The sequence below is a fragment of the Corylus avellana genome, chromosome ca10 (assembly GCF_901000735.1).
Source record: "Corylus avellana chromosome ca10, CavTom2PMs-1.0".
NCBI classification, from domain to species: Eukaryota; Viridiplantae; Streptophyta; class Magnoliopsida; order Fagales; family Betulaceae; genus Corylus; species Corylus avellana.
The window spans coordinates 15,622,014-15,641,859 of NC_081550.1; the positions used below are offsets into that span (position 1 = coordinate 15,622,014).

The window sequence follows — 19,846 nt, forward strand, 5'->3', positions numbered from 1 at the left end:
TTTGTGGAGGGCCTTAGAGGGAGTGAAAGAAAATATTTATAAAGATATAGAAAAAGATAAAGCTTAGACAAAGCAAAGGAGAGGGGGGGGTGGGGGAGTGTGGGTTCTGTACTGTCTTAGCCTGTCCCCCCCACCCAACACAGTTCTCTCTCTTTCTCTCTCTTTCTCTCTCTATCTCTAAGAGTCCAAGTCCAAAAGCCACTACCGCATTGGCTTTTATCGTCTTTTGTTCTGTGCTTCCTATGCAATTGTCTATGTCTGCTGCTTCTGCTCCCTCTTCTCAGTACCTGCAAATGGGGGAGGAATCATACTTTGAATTTCTTGTTATTATTTGATACCCATCTCTTTTTCTTCTCATCTTTTAGCCCTCTGGCTGGGTATCCCTCCAAACATGACTTTCTTGTTGTTTTCTATAATTCTATTCATCCGCTTCCATTCCTCTCCTGTTTCTGCTTTGTGGGTACCCCTCAAAAATATGAATTCCTTACCATGATTTGACCCCATTTCCAATTTTATATAGTTTTTCCTTTGTGGTACTCTTCTTATGACCACTTGATTACTCTAATCCCCTCCTTTTTTTTTTTTCTTTTTTGTTTTTTGTTTTTTTCTTTTCAATATTTTGTTGGTGGGTGGGTTGGTTATTTGGTTGTACTTCTATTCATCCACACAAGAACCGCACTGGGGTGTTCATGGAAATTGATCTGAACCATGCAGTGACTGAGGTGGAGAAGAATGCATATTGCAATGGGGACTGTGGAAAGGGTGCATGTGTTTGTTGTTTGTCCTCTTCGACTTCTTCATGTTCTTCGAATTCATCGGGAGCTCCTGTGTCTTCCTCCATTTATCTGGAGCTTTGGCATGCTTGTGCTGGCCCTCTCACCTCTCTGCCCAAGAAAGGAAATGTGGTTGTCTACTTCCCTCAAGGTCACTTAGAACAGGCAGCTTCATCCTCTCCTTTCTCCCCCTCGGAGATGCCAAGCTTTGATCTCCATCCTCAGATCTTCTGCAGGGTTGTCAATGTCCAACTACTTGTGAGTTCTGTGTTTCTTTTTCAAGACTCAATTTTGTGTGCTTTCTTCCTCTCCCACAATTTCACTTTCTTTGTTTCTTTTAATTTGTTTATGGTTTCTTTTCTCTCTTGAAACAGGCTAATAAGGAGAATGATGAGGTTTATACACAGGTTACCTTGCTTCCTCAGCCAGAGGTATGATTCTTAATTGATACTATAACAACAGCTTGGTTTTTAGAAACTGATATTATAGAAGTGAAGAAAAATTTTATCTTTTCTATTAAGCGGTTTGTATTCTAGTGACTTCTTAGGTTCTTATTGCTTTGAAATCAAAATTTCTGTTGGGATACGCTTTTGCTCAAACAAATATGTAATTGTATTGATGATGTCAATTCTGGGGTTTCTGCAGTTGGCGGGTAAGAATTTAGATGGCAAAGAGCTTGAAGAGTTGGGGGTGGATGAGGAGGGGGGTGGAGGATCACCTACAAAGTCTACCCCTCACATGTTCTGCAAAACGCTTACCGCTTCTGATACCAGCACCCATGGAGGATTCTCTGTTCCTCGAAGAGCTGCTGAAGACTGTTTCCCTCCTTTGGTGTGACTCTTAAGATATTGTTTTAAATAGATATCTTAGCTGATTTGCTCTGATAAATTTGACTTGTTAACATGAGTGAATTTCCTTTATTGCAGGATTATAAGCAGCAGAGGCCCTCTCAAGAGCTTGTCGCCAAAGACCTCCATGGGGTGGAATGGAGGTTTCGACATATTTATAGAGGTACTTCTGATAGAACTCTGTAGTGATGTCTAATTGATGGAAATATTGTTGTGACAAAATAAATTTTAGAATCCAAAAAAATGCAGAAAAAAACAGAATAAGAATAACCATTACACAAGATACCAAGAAACCTATAGTTCGGCTTAACAAGCCTCCATCCATAGGTGGAGAAAACTAGGAGAAAATTCTTAATCAAATGACGGAGGACAATTAGTAGTAGGAAGAAAACTCTCAGAACCCCAAGCCTCAATAAATCCGAATCTCAATTTCGCACAAAAGAGATTCGGCCCCAACAAAAACACAAAAGAGAACTATGACAATATAGAACTATTTCTCTAATTCTCTAAACCTTTGGTGTGGCTCACCACTAATATACAAAACTGCAGTTGAAGCAGTCGATTGTGTGGCTCTCGTTTACCATTTTTTTTTTCTTTTTTTTCCACCAAATCGTTGAAGCTAATGTCCTTTGTATAGAACTCAAAGTTGGTCGCCAAGAGGAGTCCAAATTCAGTCAAAACAAGGACTACTAGGCAGTATTGTAGAAAGATACAAATAATCACCCAACTGAGATTTTAACCTCTTAGTCTCTAACATGTTTTTAGCAGCATTAAATATATCATCCACATAGAGCAACAAATAGACAAATGAACACTCTAACAATCTTTTGTAATACACACAACTGTCATATTTACTTCTAGAGTAACCATGACCAACTATAAAGCTGTCAAAGCACTTGTATCACCGCCTCATAGACTGTTTCAAACCATATAATGATCTTCTCAATTTACAAACATGATCTTCTCTTACTTCAACAATAAACCCCTCTAGCTTATGTATATAGATAATTTCTTTGAGCTCACCATATAGAAAAGTCGTTTTCACATCAAGTTGCTCAAGCTCCAAATCAAATAAAGAAATCATGGCAAGCAGCATGGGAATTAAGCTATATTTCAAAACAGGAGAGAAAACTGCATTAAAGTCTAGCCCCTCTCTTTGACTATAGCCTTTGCTACCAAGCGTGCCTTGAACCTCACATCCTCAACCTTTGGGATTCCTTCATTTTTCTTGAAGATCCATTTGCACCCAATAGTCTTAGTGCTCTTAGGCAATTTCACCAATTCTCATGTCTGGTTCTTTTGAAAAGACTTAATCTCCTTATTCATTGCGGCAACCCATTGTGCATACTCACTACTTGTAATAGCTTCTGAATAAGTGGAAGGCTTCTGAACCCTAGTTTCCTCTGCCACAGTAAGTGCATACGCAACCAAATTTGCATAGCATATTTCTAAGGTGGCCCAATCTGTCTCTCTGTCTTCCAGTCGCAATACTGGATTTTTTGCTTTTTTTTTTTTTTTTTTTTTGTGGATTATCATAATTAAAACTAAAACCTTGTACATCTGTAACAAGCATGAAGTTTAACAATTAATAGCTGTCAATGGAGTACAATTGAACCAAAAATCTTTAGATAACCCAACATTCAAAAGCATGCAATGCGCTCTCTTCAAAGAGTCCTATTCGTCCGATTAGCAGCCTCATTCTACTGTGGAGTTTGACTAACTTTACGGTGTCTAGCGATGCTTTCATCATCATAGAATTTATTAAAGTCAGCACCACAAAATTCCATGTCTTTGTCTGTTGTGAGTCACTTAATTTTCTTCCTAGTCTGATTTTCAATTAATGTCTTCCATTGCTTCAAAGTGACGAACACAACACTTTTCTTATTCAGAAAATAAACCCAAACTTTTCTTGAATAATTATCAATAAATGTCACAAAATACCAAGCATCATCCTTTGATGGAACCTAGGAGGGACCTCAAAGATTTGAATAGATATAATTCATTGTATCACTCGTTTTGTGGATACTTGTGCTAAACTTGACTCTTCATTACTTCCCGAAGACATAATGCTCACAAAAGTTAAGCGATCATGTTTTCTAGGCACAAAGAAACCCTTGTTTGCTTAGGATTGTCATGCCCTTCTCACTCTTATGACCCAACTACATATTCCATAATCGGGTAGTGTCTGAATCTAGATCATCTAAAGAAGACACAGCTGTTGAACCTGCCACTGTATTGCACTGAAGATAACAGAGGCCATCAACTTGGTTACCTTTCATCATAACCAATGAGCCTTTACTAATCCTTATGACTCTACCTTCACTGGAATACTTATATCTAAGGATGTCCAAAGTGCCTGAAGAAATAATATTTTTCTTCAAATCTGGTATATGTCGAACATTTGTCAAAGTCCTACAATTTTGTCATGCATCCTTATTCTTATTGTACCAATACCAACAATCTTGCAAGCTATATTGTTTTCCATCAAGACTGAATCACTATTGATTGGCTCATAGGTAGTAAACCAATTCCTTTTAGGGGATATATTGAATGTCAAGTGGTATCAAGAACCCACTTGTTAAAAAGACCATCAGAATCGGTAATTGCAAGGATAAGTTCTAAACCCTCAAGTTTTTCTTTGACAACACCAGCAACAAAAGAGAAACTTAACTTATCATCTACTCTTTTATTTTTCAGCTTCGGACATTCGGCTTTGTAATGCCCATACTCTTTGCAATAGTAACACTTAACTTTTTTCTTAGACTTGGACTGTGATTGGCTTCTCGATTTTTCCTTTAACTTTACCTGAGTTTGACCTATAGAATTAGAGGACTTTTCCAAATGACTTCATTGATTTCAAGTCATCGCCCAAATATTGATGTAGTGCAATGTTGTATTACTTGTCAGGTCAGCCAAGGCGGCATCTGCTCACTACAGGATGGAGTATTTTTGTAAGCCAAAAGAATCTGGTTGCAGGGGATGCAGTGCTCTTTTTGAGGTATATATAAACTTAAATCAAATTTATAGTGGCATTTGGACACCACATGGTATTGAGTCCATTTCGTTTTTCATTGGGAGTGAAGGTAAATTTTATGTTACATTTTTTTTTTCAGTTCTATGCCAACAAAATTAGAAAACCTCGTTTTCCATGTTGTGTCCAAATGTCCCTCATTGTGTCCACCATCAAGTATTCTTAATATCTTCAATAATTCATGGTGGTCTTTTGTAGAGGTGAAAATGGAGAGCTGAGGTTGGGAATTAGAAGAGCTGTTCGACCTAGAAACGGTCTTCCAGATTCAATTGTTGGCAATGAGAATTCTTATCCAAAAGCGTTTTCTCTAGTAGCCAATGCAATATCCGCAAAGAGCATGTTTCATGTTTTCTACAGTCCAAGGTACTATCCATTGGCAATTATCTGCTTACTTAACCTAAGAAAATGAACATAAAATTATTGTTAAACTTGTGATTTTCTATACTATTCCTCTGGCTAAGAATTTAATATGTTACTTTAGCTCATGCATTTATACTTCATTGCAGCTTTTGGGTTAAGGCTTGTGTGGTTACTAAGTTCTTGAATTAGCTAGTGTCTTCAATATTAACCTCATGATTTAAGGGAGAAGGCTTGATAAGGGCAGTGAAACCTATATGTGGATTATAGGTCGAGTTGCAACTTATGTGCTGGAAAGAAATAAAGAAAGTTAGAAAGCAAAGGGAAAATGAATCATATTGTTTGTTCTTTGGTAAAGGCAATATAGTGCTGCCAAGAAGACATTACTTATCTACTGGATCTAGAGAACCATAAACATCTGAATGGAATTAATTTAATTGAGACTGTAGAACATAGCTACAACTCACAACCCTGTTGCCTCAATGAATTTGCAGGCAGTTGGTTTATTTATTGGTATTTCGCAGATGTTTCAAGGTGTATGACTAGATATATGAGTGTACTGGAATGGTGGGTGGAAACTTTTAGCAGCTTTACAAATGTGATTTTTATAGTAAGATTTTCATTGGGAAGTCTCTGCAGATGGGTTTGGGACCTCCATTTCCATACAATGGACCCAACCATGTTCAAAGGTGGCTGCATCAGTTATTTGGGAATCCTCCAATAGTACAAATTAGGATCTTTTCCAGTTTAAATGAACTGGAGAATATCCAGTTAGTTATAGTGGAGGGGTATTTTTGTCCTCTCAAAAAGTGAAAAGACAAAAATACCTCTCCACTATAACTACTTGGATATTCTCCAGTTCATTTGAACTAGAGAGGATCCTGTTCCCAATAATACATGCCTCAGGGGCTATATATATATACAGTTTCTTAAATAGGTTTTTTTGGTTATTGGGTAAGTAGTTTAAAAGGTTTCAAGCACGAGGAAACTAGAAAGATATATGTCAAGACACATCCAGTAGTTATATTAAACATTTTAGTAGATGATGAAAATTACAGAAAAAATAAATCTAGGGTGTGTTAATATATATATATATATATATAGAGAGAGAGAGAGAGAGAGAGAGAGAGAGATTATTTAACCTTATTATCTCTTTTACAAGAATAGAGATTGATTGAGAAATTAGGCATTGAGTAGGAATTCTAAAACTGCCTCTCCACGATACCCCCTTGTTCAAGATAATCTTTTGTTCCCTCTTTTCCCCCCATTTGAACACTTTTTTTTTCTTTTTCTTTTATCATTGTTTTAGTTTCTTTTCTTTTTGTGCCTTTTGGAGTCTTCCCAAATTGAGAAGCACTAATCGTGTGATGTAAAGTAATAGCAGTTACATGCATGTGAATAGGAAAAAGGTTTTTGTTGTTGATGCATTCTTGGAAACTTGTAAGCATGCTTTGTCAGGCATATACTTGGCGAGAAAGAACTCTTTTTAACATATTCAAAAATGCTGAACTGCAGGGCAAGTCACGCAGAATTTGTCATATCCTACCAAAAATATGTCAAAAGTATCACAAATCCAGTGACAATTGGGACAAGATTCAAAATGAGATTTGAAATGGATGATTCGCCAGAAAGAAGGTATTCTGTGTTTTGATTTGATTAAATAGCTTGACCAACATGTTTTCCCCATGATGGTTCTCTTCTCAGAATATAATGTCTGATTCTGCTTTCTCACAGGTGTAGTGGCGTAGTCACTGGAATAAGTGACCTGGATCCCTACAGATGGCCTAACTCCAAGTGGAGATGTTTGATGGTGAGCTTTGTTATCTTTCTTTAAAAATCATCAACTATAGTGAATGTTCGTAAATTTGAGGGACCTTTTTATCAACTACAGTGAATTTTACTTGGATATTTTTTAGGCTATTCTCTTATTGAATGAATATGCACCATTTTATCAACTTGTTTTGGTGTACCTTCTCTTATTCTTCTATCAACTTAGTACTAAGTCCCCCCCCTCCCAAAGCTAAAAATTTCTCATGATGATCCATCCCAATTTTCTTATCTTGCAATCAAGTAATTGTCCCGGCAACCACTCTTTATATGAAGATTTTTATGTCCATCCAATTGAACTTTCGGTCTGAAATGAAGTAGATATGACTCCTAATGGACCCATCAATGGACACGGCTCTCATGCCATTAAAGTGTATCTCATGAATACGCTACATAATCTTTTTTATTTTTTTGTGTGCTTTATGAACTTTACTTTGAAAAACTACAGTTCTCTAATGACCGTGTTGTGACCATTTGGGTAATAATATCCATTTTACAATATCCAACAGGTCAGATGGGATGATGAAGATATTGCAAGTGATCCTCAAGATCGAGTTTCCCCTTGGGAGATTGATCCTTCTGTTTCTCTTCCACCCTTGAGCATTCAGTCTTCCCCACGGCTTAAAAAGCTGAGGACAAGTCTGCAGGCAACCCCGCCTGACAACCCTGTCACTGGTACGAACCTTTTCATTCAGATGGTAAAATTAGTATTTAATTCTTTTGTATTTTCTAATTCATGTGCCTTTGAAATCTGATTTTTCTTGCAGCGGGAGGGGGTGGATATTTGGACTTTGAGGAGTCTGTAAGATCCCCTAAGGTCTTGCAAGGTCAAGAAAATGTAGGTTTCATATCACCATTCTATGGATGTGATACTGTGAACCGCCTGCTGGATTTTGAGATGCGATCCGTTGCACATCAAAATCGAGCATCAACTGGAGTAGGAAAGTCTAATAATAATGAGTTTTTGAAGACTCATCCCACCACTTACACAGGCTTTGCGGAATCTGATAGATTTCCGAAGGTCTTGCAAGGTCAAGAAATATGCCCATTGAGATCTCTGACAAGAAAATCCGAATTCAATGCTTGGGGAAAGCTGAATCCTGGTTGCAATTCTTTCAACGTGTATCAAGAACCCAAACCCAATTTCTACCCCCTGCAATCAGAGAGCCTTAAAAGCTTATATTTTCCTTATAATGACATGCATCAAGCTGGCAAAAATCCCAGAATGCTCTCTTATGCAAGTAACTTACCAAGAGAGAATGTCTCATTCAACTCATCTTCTGTTCAGACAGGGGTTATAACGAATGAATTTGGAATGCGAAGTCTACCAAATGAGCATACGCCAGCAGAAAATGTGTCTGCTTCCCCAAATTTAGGGGCCAATATGAGAAACACAAAAGATGAAAAATTTAATGGGAATGTGACTGGCTGTAAACTTTTTGGGTTTTCCTTGACTGGGGAAACACCTAACTCACATGTTTCTGGTAAGAGGAGTTGTACTAAGGTAAGCTACAATAGCAGCAACTTTGGATAGTTACGTTCCTTTCTTTACTCGCCCACTTATGTTACGTAATATGAGTGAAGGTTCACAAGCAAGGAAGCTTAGTAGGAAGAGCCATTGATCTCTCAAGACTGAATGGATATGGTGACCTGCTGACTGAACTAGAGCGGCTCTTTAGCATGGAAGGTCTTCTACAAGATCCTGATAAAGGATGGCGGATCTTGTACACCGACAGCGAGAATGACGTAATGGTTGTTGGGGATGACCCATGGCAGTAAGTATCTCTGCTATGGAATAACCTTCTGTTTTTTTGTTTTTCCAGCTCATTGCATGATAGTAACCAAATCAAATGCATTTATCACCTTGCTCTCTCCCTCTCTAAAATTATTGTTTACTGTTATTATTATTGATAATGACAATATGGTTAGACTGCCATTTCCTGAACCCGTAGTTTTCACACCATAATAGAGCACATTATGGAGATGTGCATATTGCGAAATTCAATATTGACATGCATATTCATGTGGTGAATCTATTTTTTCTTTCAGCCGATTCATAAAGTGGTATACTTATTATATATTTAAATATATGTTAAGACAGAAATTATATGAAATTGAAGCTGTGGGAAGGAGTAGGTAGAGAACTTACAACTATCTATATCACTCTGTGAAACAGAACCTGATGTCACTATGAACCTTGTTTATTGTGGCTCTTTTGGACAACCTTTAACGATTTTCAAATATGTTGATTCTTTTTTTCTGGTGGCAGCGAGTTCTGTAATGTGGTGTCCAAGATCCATATATATACCCGAGAAGAAGTAGAGAAGATGACGATCGGAATGATCAGTGATGATACTCAGAGCTGTTTGGAACAAGCACAGGTGGTCATGGAAGCGTCAAAGTCTTCGTCAGTGGGCCAGCCAGATTCTTCTCCAACCGTAATCCGGGTTTAAGGATTTGTGTTGTCTTAAGTAATATTATTATTACGTTTGCTCTGTTTGTATGTGCAACTTGGTGGGTTCTGAGTTCAGTAGTTGCCATTGTCACTAGCACATACTCTGAAGAACATTGAAGTTACATGCGCCGCAGGAATCTGAAGGGTTCATTGAAACTCTTACAAAACCTGTGGTTTATTATGATGGGTGTGTAGTAGTGTTACTAGTTAATGCCTTAATGGGTATAGATTGCTCTATGTGTGGTGTGTATTCCAGGGTTTCCGACACTGGAGAAAATAAAAGCAGTTCTCTTGGACCAATCACTAGTAAAACCGGTTCCATCACAGCCAGGAGACCTAATCCGCTGAGGTAAAGGGGTGTGCTGTTCTTGATGGATTCTAAATGGAATTTGTGGTAAGCAGAAAAATATGGATTGTGTTTTCAGATATAAACAAAACGGTCTGCTTGGTAGCAGAAATGAAAATTGTTTTTGGTTTTTTTAAAATAAAGAAAGGTATTAACAAACACTTCAAAACTACTTTCATCATCATCGTATTACATTAGAACAATTTTTCAAACAAGAAATGAAAAATACTCTAAAAAGCATTAACAAACTTTTCTCTATGTGCATTATCTCTTCAAAAGGATTTTTCCTTTGGAAAGTTTTCATATGGTGTTCCCCAATAACGTAAGCTTCACACATTGCCACAATTTATGCAATCTATGAAAGAAAGAGGTATCTTGGGCCCCCAAATTGCCACCATTGGTTACTTGCCTTTTGTTTGAAAAGTGCCTCATCTGCCTTAGAAATGGAAACATTAAGCATGTAAATATTCCCCCTGTTTGAGCAAGAGGCCCCCTCAAAGTCAATAGCTTCCTTCTGAGCCAACTCCAACTCCAACCTCAACCTGGCCAGCTCAAATTTTTGCCTAATATCACCATTAACAAGCATCATTCTTCACGTCCAATCCCAGCCCCCGTTTTGCCGATAACAAAGATTGTTGATTTGATTATATATATATATATTTGATTCTTGTTATATATATATATATATATATATATATTTGATTCTTGAGAACCCAAGGAGATGGTATTCAAATATGGTGTTCTCTATTTTCTCATAAGCTAGAGCGGACTCCATTCTAAGAATTAATCTTCCCCCAACCCCCAGAGGATGATAGATTACTATGGGTTCCTGAAAACTCTAGAAACCTTTTAAGTTAGATCATTCTAACATCCTCTTAGGACCCCTCTTAGTAGGGGTGGGTATGGTTCGGTTCAGAAAAATCTTATTGGTCGGTTATATATAAGAAGGTATTTTGGAAAATTTCGGTAATTTTCAGTATTCGGTTAACTGTAGGTTTTTTTAATTGGGACAATGATATTTTTAAATGGGCCAAAAATTAGTTGTTTTGAGGGCCCAACATATTTTTTGGACTAACAAGTCTAAAATAACTTATTGAACATGTTTTTTTTGGGCTAAAATCAATCTTTGGGGCCCAAATAACAACTTTTTTGTATAAGCCTGAAACTTTAACGAAAATAAAGAGCTTTAATGAGTAACACTTTTCTAACATATATTTTCAATGAAAAGTTCTTTTTGTTCTTAGGGTTTTAAATGTTCACAAATTGGTTACAAGCTTTAACGAATGCCCACTATGGATTTTTGATATCGACGTTGGTTTGGTTCGGTTAACTGGTAAAAATGATTTTATACCGATTAGCCGAACCGAACCTACGTTAGTATAAAAAATCCATACCGATTTTCAAACCAAAAAAGTCGGTTGACAATTAATTTCAGTTCGGTCGACAGTCGGTAATTGGTAGACGGTTAATTTGGCCACGCCTACCTCTTAGAATCTGAATGGAAAGTGCTTTGAAAACTCCTTGTGCATTAAAATAGTTTCCAATTCCTCAGCTTGATCTCTGGCTGTTGAGACCATACACATCCATGATAAACCTTTCAGAAATTCTACCATGTCACCACAATTGTCGTATAAATGTAGCCATTTGGGTAGAAAATCAAAATGCTCAAAAGCGAGCAGTGTGGTTTTAGTGAGAGACATCATAAGAAAAATGTTCTACAGGCAGAAGAAAGCTCAGCTTCTGTTAATTAAAGAAAGTTTCTTTCTTTACTTTTTTGCCAGTATTCAATCAATAAACCAGCAAATATTCATCTTTATCAGAAATTTTCTTTTCTTGGGAAAAAATTCCAAGTTTTACCGTAAAGAAAACTCCTACAGCAGGGGGCTGCTTATGTGACTGTCATGGACGGCAGAAACCGATTACTGGGGGATGCTGCAGTCCAGCAAGTCAAAGAAAATGCACAGCTTCTCATCTACTGCTCCTTGAAGAGCTCGCGACCTATAATCATTCTTCGGATCTCACTAGTCCCTGCCCCAATTTCATATAGTTTGGCATCTCGAAGCAGACGACCTGTTGTATACTCGTTCACATATCCATTACCGCCTAAACATTGTATAGCCTGCAAATATTGAAAATAAAGAAATTAGTTTTCAGCAATTATACTTGAACGGGTATAGTCTATTGTTTTTAGATATGAATCAACTGACCAAATTCAACCATTATATAAGCATAACAAGAAATGGATACAAGTAGAAGCACTGCAGTGAGCTTTCACCTGCAAAGCAACTTGGGTGGCTCTTTCAGCTGCACAAAGTATAACTCCAGCACAATCCTGAAAATTTGTATATAAATTAGCTTATATTTCAGTATAAGGATCCTATGCCACTATATGAGAACCTTATAATTTTGCTCTTCAACTTTGCAGCATTTCTTGACATTTGATTAACACTATGGAACCATGTCAATATATAGAAACTGATCCTCCGCATGGAGCTTTATGGCCTGGAAATTCTATCATCAGTCCACCTAGATTTTGCCATGTGTTTTATAGCTGCTATCATGATGGCAATTATAACAATATTCGATGATATCTTTTTGTCAATATGTTAATTTATATATATATAATCTCATTGAAAAAGCACAGATAGCCCCAACAAGAAGTATACAAGAGAATCCGTTAATCAGTAGAAAAAGAAGAACAAAGGTTCAAAAAGTTAGAAAAGCTAGACAAAATGTTGGAGAACCAAGTATCCCAAGTGAGCCAACGATTTATATGGAACGTACGTAGAAATACCCGCAGACCCACCCAATGACCTTGAAATGAATGCAGGCTTTGTGGATACAAAAGGAACATATGCGATTATCCAAACAAGGGTTGAACTCAAAGAAAAACAGGCGCTGATACGATTTTGGAAAGCAGATTATACTAAGAATAATCTATAAAAAAGGCCAATAATGTATGTCACGCTCACACACTTCCGCATTCACATAGATAAAAGGATGAATAATAGTAATCATACAGTAAAACAAAGAAAACAAAGAGTGGCCAGTATTTGCATTCAAAACTGGTCTGTCTACCTTATGTCACACCATATGAATTGAAAATGACAGGACAGGAAAATATTGAATAGAATTCAAATATTAATAAACACACTAAAATCTGAAGAATAATACTCAGAACAAGAATAAATAAAGAAAAAATAAAGGTAACCCAAAAAAAAAAAAGAAAAGAAAATTAAGATTCAAGGGCACCTTAGGGTTAACTTTTCCATTGTCACAGTCCCTTGCAACAGAATACACGTAGGACCTGAAAAAAAGTTATAAACTTCTACCATGTGAAAAAATTAATGACTATAAAGAACAGCGCATCATTAAATCAGAATCCCATACCTTGAGGACTGTAGAGAAGTATACATGTCGGCAATTTTACCCTGTAATTGCAGGTCAATAATCAGCACAAGGGCTAAAGACACGCACATATATCAACTATACAACATCTAACTGAAAAGTAGTGTCAATAATAATCACAGACCTGTATAAACTGAAATTCTCCAATTGGACGGCCAAACTGCTCTCGTTGTCGAACATAAGGAAGAACAACATCAAGACATGCCTGCATGAGACCAAGAGGCCCAGATGCCAATACAAGCCGCTCCAAATCTAACCCAGACATCATGACATAGACTCCTGAAATCAAAGACAACCATCACATTAGAATATCATGGCATACCCAACACCATTGAAGTGGTTTACTTCCAATAACACAATTATGAGATTACAGAATGCAAGAAGACCTTTTCCTTCCTGTCCAAGAACATTTTCCTCTGGAACAAAGCAATTTTCAAAGACAAGCTCACATCTGCTCAGATCATTGCCATTATTAGTAGAAGAAAGGGTAAGAGGAGCCAGCATAGGACTTTAACATGGATAATTTCACTTAAAACAAAGGAGACGTACGTATCACTTCCTCGCATCCCAAGTTTGTCTAATTTCTGGGCAGTACTGAATCTGCAGTCACCAATAAAAAAAATAAAACAACATTCATAAAAGAAACAAGGATTCAAGATGTTTCTGTTTCATACTCCAACACTTAAAAAAAATACAGATTGTTACTGTATTTGCTTTTAATCATTTCAAGTCATCTTCATTTTATCCTTTTCGGAAAACATGGTAGTATCATTTTGACATAAATGAAAGGAAATCATCCCAGCTTGTTTTCAGCAGTAATTTTTTACTTATATATTTGACATACACTTTCTACAGTTGACATGGCAGTCACAATCATGTTTTAAATAACTTCGATCATGTATATGGTGGTCCAACAGTTTAAGCACCATCAAAAGCACTAGTTCTGGCTCATACTAATGCTATTCGAAAACAGTATACATGTCATCTATCAGGCCCAATTTGCAAAGCCCACTCTTGGACTGACTATAGCTTAAAATGAGATAATTGCTCTAGTATATTTCCAAATGAAATTCAATAAAAAGTTGGACTTGCACATTTGAAAAGAGAACCACTAAGCTTCAGTGCAAGTACCCAGGCATTCCCTTTTCAATGATGAATGCTGTGATTCCTTTCGACCCTGCTGTGATGTCCGTTTTTGCATAAACAACCTGGCCAAATTCTACAAATCAGTTGCAACAAATTTGTATGTATAGGAAAACTAGTACAGCCAAGATAGCCAAATTGATTGTTATATAAGCTATTAAAAAAGAATTTTATATGACCTTGCAACAAGGCAAAACAAAATTCTTTTAAGGAAAATAGTTTTTTCCTTTCCTTTCCCTTAATTTCAGGAAAAAATGCAGTTAGAACCTAAATGATGTATGACTATCTACCCAAACAAGCTGGTAGATGATTTACTTGCATGCAGAAGAATATGGCTCAGAAGCAAAAATAACTGGTTAACTCTCAAAGACATAAAAAAATTTAAGGCATTTTTTTTCTCTAATATTAAAGGGTGCCTTCATATGTTCAATTGTTTAAAATATCTATTTTCAACCTTTGACAACATGCTTTTTGTCCTTGCTGTCAATTAATTGGCAAAGATAAAGGCAATATTAGTATCTTGTCAACTGGAACCCAAGAAAAAAAAAAAAACAAAAAAACAAAACAAAACCGAGTTCATATTCATTATTAATAAAGCTCATACATGTATGCTAAAGAAGCCGCTTCAGAAAATAGTGAGTTCTGACAACTGATACATAACGTCGATGATGGTGGGCATAACCTGAATATTACTAGAGAGAACTAATCCCAATACTACAGCGTATATACCATAGAGCAGAAGGTTGCATCTATTTGACTCTCAAATATAATTGCCAACCCTCAACTTGTATACTGCTTTGTCACATCCCTCCATATTTGCTGTAGTTCAATCATGAGAGAGTAGAGAGTTGACCACTACGCAGAGAAAGTAATGGCTCTTTTATGATAGTATCATGAAACAAATTCTTGTATTTATTCAAATGTGTTAGCCTATTTGCCACAGTGAACTATAGAAAATTCAAAACCCTATTCACATTCATGAGAAAATAAGCTGAAACTATAGGTTTGAAGCAGACGCTATATATGGGCTGACAAATATCTCATACATATAATGAAAGTTTTGCCACTCTAAATGAGCATACAACGAGCTAATCAGATATGACAAAAGAGCCATTCATAACCAGAGGAAAAGATTCCAATAAAAATACCAATGTCTGAGCAACTGGGCCATTGGTGCACCACATCTTGTTCCCATTTATAACATAACCCCCATCTACACGATCAGCCTTGCATTTCATGCTAACAACATCAGATCCAGCTGAAGACAACACACAAAAATCAGCCAAACTACATAAAGGAAAGCTAGATAATCCTCAACAACATCTATAAATAAGGCAAAAACAGAGTAGTTGTCACATAAGTTACCATTGGGTTCACTCATTGCAAGAGCTCCGACATGCTCCCCACTGATAAGCTTCATGAAAAGAGATTCACTTGGTTAGCCGAAAAGAGGTGAGTAACACTAGACAGAATTGGTCTAAATATAGGAAGTTGAAGATATGAGTCAAAGACACTAGAGAAATTGATCTGAATATAGGAAGTTGAAAATATGGGGGAGCTTGCAAATTTCAATCCAATTCACCTGGGTTTTTCCCTTTTTCTTATTTATCAAAATTTAACTATCAGATTACCAAGACCATAGTATGGATTATGCAAAGGCATATAAAGTTTTTCACATAAACCACTATTTGTATTGATAAATCAGTAGAGACCAAATCATTTAGCTCATTGTAGTAGTCAACTATCTACAGCCTAGCACGATGCACCACAAAACCACCTTCCCCCCCCCCCCCAAAAAAAAAAAAAAAAATCCCCAAAACTTATTTAAACAACATTTATCCCAAATTCATGTCCAAAAGACTGGTCTTGCAAGATGTCAAATGATATAAGAGCATCCTTCATATTGCCCCAAGACGAGTCTCAAGGCAAAAACCATGCTAGGTTTGGTATCTACTGTAAACTGCTATGGCAGTTGAATAGATTGAGTATACAAAAACTTGTGCATAGGAGAACCTTAAAAGTAATAGTAATAACAGAAGCAGAATAGATAATGTGCATTTTCATCAATATAATTCATTTTCTTCTAGTATTGTTATCTTTCACAAGCATAGAAGTTGTCCAGAAGGCAGCATTAGTACAATAAATCAAATTGGAGTCCGCTACTATTTGTCATCTGAAATAAGGCATGGCTGTAAATATTATAAAGGGAAATAAATAACTTTGAAATGGATCACTGTAGAACCTTTGGCAAGTATTTCTGTTTCTGAGCAGGGTTTCCATTCCTCACCTACAAACAGGAAGGAAAAGTTGGGGGTTAGAAATAGTTAAGTGACAGTCTGAATATTATTACAAAGTGAACATTGTTTCTCTTGATTACCAACTGATTAATGCACAAGTTAGAATGGGCACCGTAGGAGAGACCAACAGACCCAGAAGCACGACTTATTTCTTCCATCGCAATACAATGATACAAGTAACCAAGTCCAAGCCCTCCATATTCCTCTACAAGAGAACCAAGAGTTAAATTTTGAAAAGTAAGTGTGATAGAACATGATTAAAATGCATATGCTACGATTAAAGAATGCACTAAATTGCTGAACCAATACTACATAGTGGACTAGACTCGTGAAAGTTTCTTAATGACGGAAATTGAAACACTTAGTTCAATTAACTTAATGAAGAAAACATATTCTGGAAATATAATAGTAAGCATAAATTTACATCGAAACGATAACATTGTAAAACATATTCATGCAAAGGAGGGAGAGCTGGAAGAATTTGCTCTACTTTTATCCATTTGGAAACCATATCCTTCTGATGAACCTTTCCATGGACACGAATCCAAAAGAAATCATTCTTAGTAAGTCAAATCTATAGCTTCATATCAAAAGCTCATAACCAACTGCAGAAGAAGTTCTTGGAAACAATTCTTCTACGTATGTTCCCTATTAGAGTGTGCACAGGACATCAATATGTAGCCCGGAGCACTAGTTGCAGCTCAAACAAGGATGTCACATGCATCGTCTGATTCCGAATTTGAATGTTGTGACAGCTGGTGGAAAATGGTAACTGCAAAAGCCGAACTAAACCATCCCAAGAATTCATACCAAAACTAGCAAAACATATGCCATAATAATGCAGAATCAATCCAGAACCAATAATACCTCAAACTCTCTCATTTTAGTTAATTAGAGAACATCAAAACAAACTTAAGGCTTGAAAAGGCAAAGCATTTGATTCTGTATTACTTGCACAATGTTTGCAAGCACATCTCGTCAAAGAGTTTTCCCAACTGAAAAGTTTCGACACTAGAATCAAATTTGGCCATCAAATGTGACCCTCAATAACTAATTCTGTGTTACTCATACAATCTTTGCATGATGCTATCAACGTAATCCTATTATACTTCACCACTTTGAGAAACTGCTAGTATAGTTCTGTCAATTTTGGTATAATCCATAATCAAAGACAATATAAAAAGAGGGGGAAAAAATAGGCCCCAGATGAATGGATATTGGTGGAGATCTTCCAAAAAAAGGTAGATAAGACTCTAATAGAAGATGGTGCTTTAATCAAAAATCTTCAATATGATGAAACTTAAATCACCAGTTATTCTAAAAGTTTAAGCTCATACAAAGAGGTAAATTTAATCACTTAATCATTAGTTTAACACTCTCACTCACGTGTGGGCTCAAATTTCCTTTCAATATGTGAGGCTTAACACGTAAAATATTTAATTCAAATAGGGTGAATTGATGGAGTTAAGGTTCGATTCCAAGATCTTTGGCTTTGATATCATGTTAAATCACCAGTTATCCTAAAAGCTTAAGCTCATAGAAAGAGCCAAAAAGATAAATTTAATCACTTAAATTATTAGTTTAACAAACTCTACCTGGTGCTGTAATTCCGTGGAGACTGAATTCGCCCATGAGTTTCCATAAGTTAACCTCCTGAAATAAGAAAACGAAAAAACATTCAGATTTCAACCACACAAAAAATTCAACCACTACATTAAAACATTCAAAAACTTCGACATATACAGACCTGTGGGAAATAATTCGTTTGGTCTATTTTTGCCGCATGAGGAGCAATGTTCTGTTGCGCGAATTGAGAAACGCTTTCTTTGAACTACATTCAATGCATAGAAATACGTCAAAAATGCTATAGACATTATCAAAAGTAGAAAAAAAAAAAAATAACAAAAAATATTCTTCTTGTATTCCAGAGAGAAATCTACTAGAAATCCAAAAATTACACGTGCCTCCTATTTTGTATAGAAATTAAATCAGGCCAAATAGGTTTTTCACAGCTTTATTTGAATGAAAATTTGAAGAGCTCACTGAAAACAAACATCGGTCACTATTTTCTTTTTGTATGATACAAAATCTCTTTCCAGTTGTTCGATATTTTTACCAAAAAAACATTAGCGCTTGTCAACCAAATCTCAAATACAATATATATATATATATATAGAGAGAGAGAAAGAGAGAGAGAGAGAGAGAGAGAGAGAGAGACCTGTATCTGAGTATCATCGAAGAGAAAAGCGGTAGAAAAGGAAGCCAAGTGTCGCTTCCCTGTGGAAATTGCGGCACGAACAGACCTCGCTGCAAATAGCATAGTCACTCTATATGATTTTCTTTCTTTTTTTTCCTTTTTTTTATTATTATTTTTTTTTATATAAATACTCTACGATTTTCGTTTCAGTGAAAGACAGGATTTTTTTTGATGGAGAAGCCTGATGCAGATGATGAAGATATGGAAGAAGAGTACCGTAATCAACTCTATCTTTTTTTTTTTTTTTTTTTGAAATGGTAATCATCAACTATATCTTTATCGCACAATCATTCTTAAAACATTTTTTTTTTTTTAATAATAATAATTTTGATAATTAATCTTTTATAATTTTGAAATGGTAATCAACTATATATTATTTTTTACTGGGATGATTGATAATTAATCTTTAATAATTTTGAGAGAGATATTATCTCAATTAAAAAATTAAAAAAAAATTATTAATTCTGTGTAATTTGAAAAATATTTAAACTTTCCCATTTTTTTGTTTTTATTGACGTTGGACATTTTATCCGACAAGTCAGTATGACGACGTACGCTTCCGATATATTCGTTGTAGCCGTACTTGACCTGGATGATCATATAGATAAAGACCCAAAATATGTTTGTTCTAGCTGTACTTTTGTTTTTTATTCTCGTTCTAACAGTACTTGGCATGGATGATCACTGTGCTTCGGTTAGGACGGAAGTTTCTTTTAAATTAATTGGAAAGAAATATTTTTTAACCTATTTAAAATAGTGTTAAGTGTTTATAAATATTTTAAAAAATATATAAAATTTAATCTAAATTAGTAAACTGCTATTAATAACGTTGTTAAGAATTTAATATACCTTTTAAATGTTTATATACATTTGATACTATTTTAAATGGGGAATAGTCCTCTCCAGTCCAAAATGGATTGGAGGGTATTCAGTTAATGGCCAAGATTTTTTATAAGAAATCCAAGGGCCACAAATTGAACACTGGTACTTATAATAAATAATAATAAAAAAAACTATTATTTAAAGTTTAATAAAAATTAAAAATAATAAAAGCCATAGAGGTAGCCGGACCACCCCATTTTTAACCACCGGGGTAGCCGGCCA

At 35.9% G+C, this 19,846-nt stretch overlaps 2 protein-coding genes across 3 annotated transcripts; one reads left to right on the forward strand and one right to left on the reverse strand.

Moving 5' to 3' along the window:
* The first annotated feature begins 111 nt into the window (after positions 1 to 111).
* On the forward strand, positions 112 to 9,591 carry LOC132163540 (auxin response factor 4). 2 transcript variants are annotated; one of them, XM_059573857.1, is made up of 12 exons: positions 116 to 1,031; positions 1,148 to 1,204; positions 1,419 to 1,604; positions 1,700 to 1,784; positions 4,529 to 4,619; positions 4,851 to 5,015; positions 6,525 to 6,644; positions 6,744 to 6,819; positions 7,346 to 7,511; positions 7,604 to 8,340; positions 8,421 to 8,611; positions 9,106 to 9,591. In XM_059573857.1, the coding sequence occupies exons 1-12, from the start codon at positions 690 to 692 to the stop codon at positions 9,287 to 9,289; spliced, it is 2,400 nt and encodes a 799-aa protein (XP_059429840.1). In that variant the 5' UTR covers positions 116 to 689; the 3' UTR covers positions 9,290 to 9,591. The 2 variants fall into 2 exon arrangements, with proteins under 2 accessions (XP_059429841.1, XP_059429840.1); XM_059573858.1 differs by lacking the exon at positions 9,106 to 9,591 and having other exon boundaries at positions 112 to 1,031; positions 7,604 to 8,320; positions 8,421 to 8,554.
* Positions 9,592 to 11,286: 1,695 nt separating this feature from the next.
* LOC132164192 (isovaleryl-CoA dehydrogenase, mitochondrial) lies at positions 11,287 to 18,972 on the reverse strand. The gene is made up of 15 exons (XM_059574629.1): positions 18,704 to 18,972; positions 18,233 to 18,316; positions 18,081 to 18,138; positions 16,566 to 16,690; positions 16,431 to 16,475; positions 15,554 to 15,602; positions 15,337 to 15,446; positions 14,177 to 14,253; positions 13,595 to 13,645; positions 13,432 to 13,496; positions 13,170 to 13,324; positions 13,028 to 13,068; positions 12,890 to 12,944; positions 11,913 to 11,969; positions 11,287 to 11,756 (listed from the first exon to the last, which is right to left on the reverse strand). Exons 1-15 carry the CDS (start codon positions 18,803 to 18,805, stop codon positions 11,610 to 11,612), a joined length of 1,221 nt encoding a protein of 406 aa, XP_059430612.1. The 5' UTR covers positions 18,806 to 18,972; the 3' UTR covers positions 11,287 to 11,609.
* Positions 18,973 to 19,846: the final 874 nt, after the last annotated feature.

Excerpts from the sequence above, each read along its gene's own strand:
- LOC132163540 (XM_059573857.1), top strand. The coding sequence starts at position 690 with ATGGAAATTGATCTGAACCATGCAGTGACTGAGGTGGAGAAGAATGCA. Across the intron at positions 1,605-1,699 it reads AAGACTGTTTCCCTCCTTTG|GATTATAAGCAGCAGAGGCC; the intron begins GTGTGACTCTTA and ends CCTTTATTGCAG. Across the intron at positions 7,512-7,603 it reads GCCTGACAACCCTGTCACTG|CGGGAGGGGGTGGATATTTG; the intron begins GTACGAACCTTT and ends TTTTTCTTGCAG.
- LOC132164192 (XM_059574629.1), bottom strand. The coding sequence starts at position 18,805 with ATGCTATTTGCAGCGAGGTCTGTTCGTGCCGCAATTTCCACAGGGAAG. Across the intron at positions 14,254-15,336 it reads GCCCAGTTGCTCAGACATTG|GTTGTTTATGCAAAAACGGA; the intron begins GTATTTTTATTG and ends GAATTTGGCCAG. Across the intron at positions 13,325-13,431 it reads TCTTGGACAGGAAGGAAAAG|GAGTCTATGTCATGATGTCT; the intron begins GTCTTCTTGCAT and ends CTTTGATTTCAG.